Source organism: Hipposideros armiger, unplaced genomic scaffold, assembly GCF_001890085.2.
Source record: "Hipposideros armiger isolate ML-2016 unplaced genomic scaffold, ASM189008v1 scaffold_135, whole genome shotgun sequence".
Lineage (NCBI taxonomy): Eukaryota > Metazoa > Chordata > Mammalia > Chiroptera > Hipposideridae > Hipposideros > Hipposideros armiger.
In genome coordinates this window covers 1014418-1025282 of record NW_017731485.1, presented here as the reverse complement: position 1 = coordinate 1025282, position 10865 = coordinate 1014418, and the positions used below count along the sequence as shown (strand labels likewise).

The window sequence follows — 10865 nt, the reverse complement described above, 5'->3', positions numbered from 1 at the left end:
CCAGCGTGAGCGGCCAGCAGCCACCAAGAGTGGCCGTCCAGAAGCCGGTGACTGATCTGCCTTGCCCGGGAAGAGAGCAATGATGGTGCCAACTTGGGCCAGTGAAGCAACGTCCTCCACAACTAGACTGAAGAACAAAAAAGGACAGCAACTTGTCTGTTCCCCTTCCCCCGATTCCCCAGCGCTGTTCGCCTTCCCCAATTCCCCAATAAAATCTTTAAAAAAAAAAAAATAGCAACTGAAAGTGATCATAGGTAATTCTTCACTCATGGCACTCTTTGGAAATAGCTAAAGAGTTTTATTAGAGATAAACATATAAACTTTATTATTTGGCCTTCTTAAAATGTCTCTTTATTTGGCCAAGGAATTTTAAAATAATCAAAATTATATGGAGAAATAGTTTCCCACAGTTAACGCAGTTGTCATGTTAACAGTTTCATGGCTTGAAAACATTGTATCGCTGAGTAGCAGAGTGGTAGCGTGGGGCTTCTGTGGGTCGCCCCCGGTGGCCTGGCCCTCTCGCGCCTTGTTTCTGCCTGGCCTTGGCCACCACCCTCTGTCCTCGTCTTGTCCTCTGGCTCGGCCACATTTGCAGGGTGATGCTAATGAAGACCATTAGGCAGGAATGCAAATGTCAGATTCGTTACATATGTTTGTCTACGAAGTCAGAGTTGTGCCGAAGGATAATGTACTATGTTTTAATCAAGGTTCATTTAATGACTATTTTATTTTTAAGGCTTGAACTCAAACTTGAATGTAAATATGGATATGAACAGTATTAAAGAGCCACAGTCAAGACTAAGGAAGTGGACCACAGTGGACAGCATCTCTGTGAACACGTCTTTGGATCAGAACTCCAGCAAACATGGTACAAATACATTGTTACCCTCTCTGCCGTTTGAAATACCTTGTGGAAGACTAAATTTAGGCCTTCACTGTATCTTAAAGATGTATTGTCAAAGTCAAATTCTCTTACAACCTTTCCTCATTTTTTAAAAGTGCTTTATTAGTTAGTAAATCTTAGTTAAAACAAAATAAGGAAAATTAACCTTTATTATGTTATTGTACAAAATAGAGATGAGATTATACATTGAAAAAAAATTATTTCCCTTTTGATGGGAAATTAAGTTTTCACAATTGATTTTATTGTTCTGATGTTCTACTTAAGATTTACACAATTTAATCTGATGTAGAGTATTGAAAACTTCCACTATAATTTGATTTCTATCAGTTTTCTTATAATTGGCACATTTTCTTTATATAGTTTGTGGCTATGTAAATCATTTAGATTCAATATTGTCTTTTCATCAGTTAATTACATATTCTTATTTATTTTTAAAATTAATTTATTTTTTATTAGTTTCAGGTGTGCAAAACAGTGTAATAGACATTTTTACACCCCTCACAAAATGATAAAACCCCTCAGTCTACTGTCCCTCTGACACCGTATATAGCTGTTACAATTCCATTGACTAGTTACATATTTTTTAATGTCATTTCAACCTTATTTACTGTTATCTGTTCATCGAGCCACAGTCACAGACTGTCTTCTGCTTTCCAAGGTCTGTGCCAAGGCCTAGAATGCCAGGCGCACACATACCCCTGGGCACACAGCTGAGTGTGTGTAGGCAGTAAAGTGAGTGTGCAGTAGCTCATGCAGTGTCACAGTGCGAACCCACTGGAGGACCAAGTGGAATTAACATCTGTGTCTGTGTCAGGTCCCAGAGGCTTTGTAGAGAGACTCAGGAACTGAGGCCTCAGCTCACCGAGTGAGTGAGTGGAGGCCAGCCTGTGAGAGGCTGCAGGGCAGGGCACCCGTTCAGTGTGTGGGGGCGCGTCTGCAGGTGAGACAGAAGGAAGGTGGAGCTGGAATGGCTGGTGTGGGACAGATCATGGGAACTTCTATGGCACACATCACGCTATACATGACGGTGAGGGGCGGCATCATATCACAGGTGTTAGAGGTTGGGACACAGGGCTTGTAGCTGGCTGAACTCATTCGCAAATACCCTGTTCTCTGTGGTGTGCCTGCTAACCTCTATCCCGCATCCGTCTAACCCCTTGACCTTTAAGACAGGACTCAAAAGTTATTTCTGGGAGGCGCCTCCGGGCCCTGCTCCCCAGGCCCCCGCGCACGCTGCTGTGGCCTGGAGGAGAGCCCCTCGCGGCTCTGGGTGCTGACAGGACACATGCGTGCAGAGCAGTTAGCAGCAGTAAATGCAGGAGGGAGGCCACATGGAGACCACACAGCGGCCTGGGGTGGGCTTCTCACGTGGGTGTGTTGGGGATACCTCAGTGTGGGGGAGCCTGGTAAGAAATGAGAGGCAGAGGCCCAGTCCGCAGATGGGAAATCGGGGCTGAGGGAGATTTGCTGTTCATCTGAAAGTTGAGGTCAAGGGCAGGACGAGGCTGCCCGGAGGGAGCAGGGCGAAGAGCTGGGCAGGACCTGGGGCCACTGGCGGGAGGAACCCTGGGAGAGACGGGCCATGGAGACCCAGAGGGTGTTCCTGCCGCCTCACCCACTTTCCCCTTTTAGGTGCTATTTCAAGTGGTTTCAGGCTAGAAGAGTCCCCGTTTGTTCCCTATGACTTCATCAACAGCAGTGCTTCGCCAGCCAGCCCCCCAGCGCCCGTGGGAGACGGCTGGCCACGTGCCAAATCACCCAGCGGCTCGAGCAGTGTTAACTGGCCACCAGGTAAAGTGCGCCCCCCCCTCCCCATGCAGCCACTCGCAATTCAGCCTAGCTGTGTGTGATCCCACTGACTGCTCAGGCGGCATGCAGGTGATAGCAGGAAGTCCGGCCTGTCCCCAGTACCATTATGCTCTGAGCCCTGGGGTGAGCTGGTCCCACGGAGAGGGACAGAGTGGTCTCCATGCAGTGCCCCCCTTTAGCCGTGTCAGGGCACCGCCTGGACAGTCTTCGTCATCCTGAGGGGTTTCCGGAAATGCACCTGTTGCTGTGGCCATGTTACCTGTGATGGAGCCTGTTGAGACACTGCTGTTTAAAATTATAAATGCAGAGCCTTGATTGCCACTGTAAAAACTTACAAGCTATTCATAAATAACAATGTGTGTTTTGATACAATTTTATCATTGAATCAAAGTATTTGAGAATTGCATAGACTTTAGGAGTAAACGTTTTAGATATTTAATCATGGAGTTTTAAATGGTGATTGGGCCGCTCTGATTTTAACTTTTCATTTCCAGAGTTTCGCCCTGGTGAGCCGTGGAAAGGTTATCCAAACATTGACCCTGAAACTGACCCTTACGTCACTCCTGGCAGTGTCCTGAACAGTCTCTCAGTAAATACTGTGCGGGAAGCGGACCACCTCAGGGACAGGAACAGCGGTACGTGGGGCGGGCGTTGGGGCGGGCGGGGGACACCATCTGCAGAGCTTGCTCCAGCCGTCACGTCAGGTCACCTGACACCCGGGGGAACGTGCCGTGTTCCCCCAGGTGACTCAGCTTTTTGTTAAAGGATGATGAGTTAGTTACTACTTGATACGGGAAGCACGTGCGTTAATTTAGTGAACAAAGGGGATGGAGGACCATATTAACCACAGGGTGCGGCCTGCTTTGTCGCAAGTCTCAGCATTGTGGTTATTTAGAAACGGGTGTTTCTCGTAAAGGATACTAGGTGATTATTGGTTACTGCACACTGGATTTTAAAGCGCTTTCCTCTGGAGAAGCAGCTCGGCTTTCTGTGTGTCTCAGTGAAAATAAGACCACTCAGGCGCACTTCTTCTTGGGTTGTCCCATATGGTCACCCTGCCACCTACCACACAGCTACTTTCACCACAGGCGTTTGCCCACAGTCGTGTGTGCGCTGCAAGAGGCGAATGGACAAGTGAAAGCATTTTCTGTTTTTATGAGCCTTTTAAACAATTCACAGTAAAGAAAACGTAAAGCAGCCAGCACCCTGCTGTCGTCAGTGTGACAGGTGAACGGGTGCCGGCCACATCCCAGTGCTAAGGGAAGGGCCTCGTCTCTGTGACACGGCTGCGTTTAGCAGACAGAACAGCCGTGCGAGTAGTTAGAGCTGCGACTTTCTGGGAAGAAAGGGATGGGACAGCCGAGCAGGCGTCCCCACGTCCTGCTGATTAAGGGAAGACAGGCGCTTCTGAGTGCAGGAGGCTGTGAAAGCCGGGAGAGCAGCGCTGACGGTGTGCATAGGAGATGCAGCGTGGAGTGGCAGTGTGACGGCGGCCAGCGAAGCGGACGGGGGAGCCCAGTGGGTCAGGATGGGGGCTGCACAGGGGCGTGATGGGGGGAGGCGCCTGGCTGGCTGATGGTGGTACTGGTGCCCAGTGCCCTTGGCGGCGTCCAGGAGAAGTCCTGGGATTCAGACAGGAGCTGGGAGCAGTGAGAAGCAGCCCTTCCAGACCTGTGCTGGGAGGCGGGTGCATTCTCACAGACCTGTGACAGCAGCCGGGGGGGACAGTGAGCAGCTCTTGCTAGGCCTACTGCTGGGGGGTCGGGGGAGCAGGAAGCTGGGGCCCTCCTTCACGTGCTGTGAAGGTTCGGTTTTGCTGGACGTGTTTCTTCTCGGGTATTGCGTCCTTGCTGTGGGGGTGGCTAATTGGGCCCTTCCCCCAACCCCCCGCAGGGTCAGCCTCATCCTTGAACACCACGCTGCCTTCAACTAGTGCCTGGTCATCCATTCGTGCCTCCAACTACAGCGTCCCCCTCAGCAGCACAGCACAAAGCACTTCAGGTGGGCGCCGCCCGCGTTCCAGCCTCCTCCCCCGGCACCCTGAGCGGCCCACGCCTGCACGCCGTCTGTGAGGCGGTGTGCGCCAGGAGAGGAGCGTTAGCCAGCCAGACGGCCTGGGGTCGAGTCTTGGCTTTGCCCTGGCGTGGCCCCTCTGCCCCCCCGGTGTGTGTCAGGACCACAGATGGGGAGCCAGGTGGCCTCGGCCCGGGGGGCACAGGTGATGCCTGCTGTGCTGGCTTCCCGAGTGGGGTGCCTTTATAGCATTTTGTCCACGAGTAAACAACAAAGTTCTTGAATTGGTCTAATGGGCTGTGTGACACTTTTGAGTGACTGGGGACAGTTAGTGAGGTAAGGAGGTCCCAGCTGCTGTCCCCAGCAGCACAGAGCAGCGTCGTCTGCCTTGTTCTGACTTCAGTTAAAGTGCAGGTGTGTGCCGGGCACTGAGACATCCCCGGCCGGGGCTGGAGCCGAGTGACAGACAAGTGGTCTCGGGGTTTTGAAGAGAGGGGCCGCTTTCCTTTGCTTTGTTTGTCTTTAGCGGTTTGGTTTGATTTGGGGGTTTCTGTAGTTTTTCTTTTATATTTGATTTGCTTTTAGGGGGAGAAAGGTGTTTTTAACATCCTCGCTTCTGAAAGCATTGTCTCCCCCTCCCGCGTTTGTTCCCCTTGGAGTAGCCAGAAATAGTGATCCCAAATTGACGTGGTCCCCCGGTTCAGTCGCCAACACCTCTCTGGCCCACGAGCTGTGGAAGGTGCCTCTGCCACCTAAAACCATCACCGCTCCGTCCCGCCCGCCGCCGGGCCTCACCGGTCAGAAGCCACCCTTATCTGCGTGGGAGAATTCTCCCCTTCGTGTAGGTGGAGGATGGGGGAACTCGGACGCCAGGTACACCCCAGGTAAGATGGGGTGCCAGGTGGGCTGTGGGGCCGGCTTACAGACCCGAGGTCACACTCCTGGGGTAGGACGTCGCCCCCTCTCTCCTTCCCATGCCTTGGCCTCTTAGGTTTTACTGGGCATTTTGCCCAGTTTACTTAACAGCAGTCACCCAAAGGCACACAGCAGTCGGTGGTGAGTGAATGGTACGGGGGTCTCCTTCCTTCTGGAACGCCCCGTGTCACACACAGCTCGAGCTGTGAGGCCCCAGGGCCAGGAGAGGGGGCAGAGCCCACCTGGACACTGAAGAATGGAGCCTATATGTGGGGTGAAAGCTTGGCCAAGATTTGGGGTGACCATACAATATGTGTAAACGGGGACATTGGAGAGCGAAAGGCGGCTGTTCATTAATCACACAGACCCCGCAGCGTGAAGCAGACGTCCCAGGAAACGGGGGCAAATGGCTGCCCCCTCCACTCCTGCCAGCAACGAGCACGGGGCTCGTACTGGTCTCATGCGCCCCCAGCTCTGCTGTGGCGCTCCGTGCCAGCCCCCCAGTAAACAGGGCCTCACCTTCCTTGTGTCCTGCCCCAGAAATAGTCCAGACTTTGTGGTCTCCAGGCTGAAATGGTGGTGAAACCCCGTTAGTATCCTCTGCGCGTTTCACCGTTGACTGGCTTAAGTAAAACTTAGTGTTTTCTTTGGGGAGAGTGCTGAGTGCATAAAAGAAAGTGGAGTCTGTTTTAAGCTGCTACATGCAAATGAATGTCACGGGTGTTGTGGGTAAGTGCTTCTTTGGGGCCACAGACACCTTGTGGGTGCCAGCTAAGTGACTGCTAGTGCAGTGAGGGGACTTCATGAAAGTGGCCCTGGTGCCCCCACCCGAGGGTCAGGACGCCTGGAAGCGAGCCGGGCAGAGTGGAGGGAGCAGCCTGTGCCAGGCCCGGAGACCTGGGCGAGCATAGGGTTCCCTGCTGCCTTTGTAGAGATGGGGGTCGGGGGGGCTGCGTGCAGGGAGAACTGCGTGGGCGGGCGCCTTGTGCTGAAGCCACCTTCCTGAGCTGCACTGACATGTCCGTGTGGACAGGGGCTGATGATGACATGTCACAGCCGTGCTCAGGGACAGCGGGCAGGCCAGCTGGCACACCTGTGCTACCCCAGAGCCGAGGCATGTCCCTGTCCCTGCCAGCTCTGTCTTCCCCCTAGATCTTCCCACCCCACGGGACAGTCACACCCATTCGTCAGACTGAGTCCTTTCCGCGAGTGGCACTGTTCTGAGATGGTTTGGTCCCAAAGGGACATCGTCCTTGGTGGCTCCCTAGCCACGTGAGGAGCTGCGCTGGGGTGGCCCTCCCACAGACCTGTGGCTGGGCAGGGGCGTGTCTGTCTCGGGCCCCCCGTCTCAGAACACTGGCTGTCCTCTCCTTCTTGTTTAGGCTCCAGCTGGGGTGAGAGCAGCTCAGGGAGAATAACCAACTGGCTGGTTCTGAAGAACCTCACGCCCCAGGTAGGAGCCCAGGCAGCCCGGTGCGCTGGGAGCGAAGGTTCCCGGTGAGGTGAGGTGGGGGCTCCCTGAGCCCGCAGGGGCAGAGGAGATGGCCAAGGTCTGGTCCAGCGGTCCCCACCCTGCAGCTTGGGCCTGGGGGCCGACCAGACATACATGGCCTTGCCCTCAGCCAGAGACGGATGGTGTCTGAGTGGGTCTGCCCTTCCCACAAGGGGCTTCTCAGCCCCTGGGCAGCTGCCTCTGCAGGCTGGGTGCTCAGAGCCACCCCGCTCGTCCCCCAGGGAGCAGTGCGGGGGGAGGGACCCTGCTGGGCAAGGAGCGGGAGGCCCGGGGCTGTGCAGGTGGGGAGGGGGCACTGCACCCCGTCACAGCAGGGAGCCCCGACCTGGGACGACCTCCCTGGCGGCTCTCCACCTGCCGCTGACCGCAGCCCCCCCCCACCCCCACCCCGACCTAGATCGACGGCTCGACTCTGCGGACCCTGTGCATGCAGCATGGCCCGCTGATCACATTCCACCTGAACCTGCCCCACGGCAGCGCCCTGGTCCGCTACAGCTCCAAGGAGGAGGTGGTCAAAGCTCAGAAGTCTCTGCACATGTAAGTGCCGCCCGCGGCCGGTGTGTCGGAGCCCCCGCCCGGTCACGTCCGGCCACACGGGCTCCCCGCGTCCTCCCCTCCTCTCTCTCCTCCGCTGCTTCTGTAGTGGACTCCGTGTCGCCCTCGGTTCTGCACCAGGCAGACCCTCCCATCGGTCCATTGATCGATGGCCGCCCGTCTCTCCCTAGGTGTGTGTTGGGGAACACTACTATTCTTGCTGAGTTCGCCAGTGAAGAGGAGATCAGTCGTTTCTTTGCACAAAGTCAGTCCCTGGCCCCCGCTCCCGGCTGGCAGTCCCTCGGGTCCGGCCAGAGCCGGCTGGGCCCCCTCGACTGCTCTCACTCCTTCTCCAGCCGCGCGGATCTCAATCACTGGAACGGTGCTGGGCTGTCGGGAACTAACTGTGGAGACCTTCACGGCACTTCCCTCTGGGGGACCCCACACTATTCCACGAGCCTGTGGGGTCCTCCCAGCAACAGCGACCCCCGGGGCATTAGCAGCCCGTCCCCCATTAACGCTTTTCTTTCTGTTGACCACCTGGGTGGGGGTGGGGAGTCCATGTGACAGGTAGATGGAGATTCGCGACGACCGAGACCTCAATCAGGATGCGAAGCAAAGGGCACGAAGCTGGGCCCGCCGCCTGCCGCCGGGGCCGCCTGTGGGAACAGCTCTTCTCTGCACATTTTCCACTTTGTTTTCCCCAGAACATATCAGTTTGAATACTTGAATCATGCAGGCCAATATTATAATGTGAAGGTATCTCGATTTACACTCCCCGGTAGCGCCATACGTGCGATCGCATCGCGTGAGCTCACGTGTGCACGTGATCATGTTTGCTTTGCTTCTTTGGTTTTCTCCCCCCCTCCCCCCCCCTTTTTTTTTTTTTTGCAAAACCATTTTGGAGCTGACAATGTATGAGCTTTGACCTTTGCACTGAACGATGTTCTGGCCGGCTCGTCGGCACCGTGGGGGCGGCTGTTCCAGTGTGATGTTTACTCAAGGATGTCCTGGGCGTGCGAGCTCACGCCCAGGACACGCGTCTGCCTTCCGTGCTGTCTGTCGTGGAGCTTAAACGATCGAGTAGTAATACTGACTTCGGACTCTAAACGAAAGTCTTGCACCAGTTTTTCCGTGTTATGAAACTAAAGAATTTCGCTCTGCAGTTTGAAAAACTGTGGCCACAGCTGTGACTCGCAGCCCGCCTGCCACCCGGGCGGGCCCTGCACTTTGTCTACGCTTTTCCATTTTGTTTTGGAGGTTCCCTCGTTGAACCTTCTTGTTTACAGATTTTTTTTGTTTGTTTTTTGAGAAAATAAAATGTTTACTCTTCCATCATTTAAAAAAAAAAATTTAAAGACAAAAAAAAATGGAGGATGATTTAAAAGATGCTTCTATCTCTGGGAAAAAAGAGCAGCATTGGCCATGTTCTCTCGTCTTTCTATTCCTGTCCTAAATCAAAGAGCATGGTTCTCAGGAAAACCAGTTCCCCAGTTAAAAAAAAAAAAAAGAAAAAAAAATTCCTTGTAGTTTCTTACAGGAAAGGAAGAAAACCCCCCCAATTTTTAGCTCTGATACTATGTACTGCTGTGTTCAAGAATTTTCTCTGCCAAAAAAAACAAAAAACAAAAAAAAAACCCCACAAAAAAAAACAAAAAAAAAACGCTTCAAGCTGGAGTTTGAGATTCTGCTTTCAGATGCTATCTTTTTATTAGTGAGTGATGATGGTTTGCTGATCACCCATAAATAGGTAACACTTTTGTAACGCCATCACGTGGCTCTGTTCCTGCTCTCGTGAGTGTGTTCATGTCTAACTGTTGTACCTTAAAGCCGAAATCAGTAACTATGCATCCTGTAAGCGAGATGCGGGCTTACAGAATTGTTCGTTGTACAAAGACAATTTTAAATGTTGTTGCAAACTGACGAGTTACACCATTTTTACAACGTCTTTCTCTCCTGCCCCCCTTTTTTTGCCCACAAATGGTATTATAATGCTTGTTAGTCAAAGGAGAGACTAAACAAGGGTAAAAATTTTAACTACACAATTTGCCATCATTTCATTGCCTTGATTCTAACTGTTTGTCCTACTACGCAGAGGAAGTCAGTGGCTTTTAACTGTTTACAAATAGAACGTGATTGTAAAATGTACAGTTGGGTTGTGTTTGAATTATGAAGTCTCTTCAGATACAATAAACCACGACTTTTTGGCTGCTCAGCATTACCTGTCTCCTTTTTGTGAATTTATTTGTACGCTCTTTTTTATACTGAAAGTTTCAAGGTCGCTGTGTATGAGACGCCTCAGAGCAGCCGATTAAAAATCCAAGCAAACATTTGAACGTTTTACCTGAACGTATCCACACTTTCACCCTGAAACAATGTGAGAACCGTGGGAAACTGTAGCTTGCTCCTTCCTGCCCTCTCTGAGCACCTGTGGGATCTCGCTGCTCAAAACTTCTGTGACTTCATCTTCCCCACCATCTGTGCCCATCTCAAGCCTCAGCCACAGACCCTCCGGAACATGAAGCTTAATGACGTGACAGTGTTCTCGTGTTAAACTCTCATACCTCTGTTACAGAGCGAGCAATGCCACCGCCTGGACTGGCCTTCTCCCGGCACAGCCCCCACGCTCTCTGCAGGAGCTTGGGGACAAGCCTGTGCGTGTCTCCAGTGTGTGACTTCAGTCTCGCTGCAACTTGCCAGGTGTAAGCTCATGATCCGTGCATTCGATGTGTACTGACTTCCATACTGGTTTTTCCAAAAACCAAAGGTAACTTCGAAAAACCACGTCTGGAAATGTTTGGACGTTAAGCTGATCGACCTTCTTCTGGGGCTTTGAGTAGTATATAATTGACTTCATAAACTGCGTTCATTGTATTGTTACAGTGTTTGGGAGTTTTTTGCGCTTGTTATGTGGAAATAAAGTGTTTGATTTAAAAAAGTAATACGCGGTGTGATTTTTGCCTGGTCCTTCAGTAGCGCGCAGCTCTAGCCCTTCCCTAAGCGATGGTCTCACTGAAGTCTCCGTCTGTCCCAGCTGCCGGTGCCCTAGTGCAGGCCCTTGTGTGACCGTGACATTCCCCTGGTTTAACAGCTTCCCGTCGCTGACGGCCTACAGAAGTCGGCCTGAACATGTGAACACGTCCAGTCATGCGTTTCCAAAGGCAGCTCAGCGGCCAC

General features: G+C 52.6%; 1 protein-coding gene across 9 annotated transcripts in view; it reads left to right on the top strand.

The window, feature by feature from the left end:
• TNRC6A (trinucleotide repeat containing adaptor 6A) overlaps positions 1-10630 on the top strand; it is a 142734-nt gene extending 132104 nt beyond the window's left edge. For all 9 annotated transcript variants that reach the window (XM_019649826.1, XM_019649822.1, XM_019649825.1 and 6 more), the window contains 8 exons: positions 737-868; positions 2537-2695; positions 3208-3348; positions 4607-4714; positions 5389-5610; positions 7024-7094; positions 7552-7691; positions 7880-10630. In XM_019649826.1, the coding sequence (XP_019505371.1) occupies positions 737-868; positions 2537-2695; positions 3208-3348; positions 4607-4714; positions 5389-5610; positions 7024-7094; positions 7552-7691; positions 7880-8255 (1349 nt within the window). In that variant the 3' untranslated portion in view covers positions 8256-10630. The remainder of the gene's footprint in view (positions 1-736; positions 869-2536; positions 2696-3207; positions 3349-4606; positions 4715-5388; positions 5611-7023; positions 7095-7551; positions 7692-7879) is intronic.
• The last annotated feature ends 235 nt before the right edge of the window (positions 10631-10865 follow it).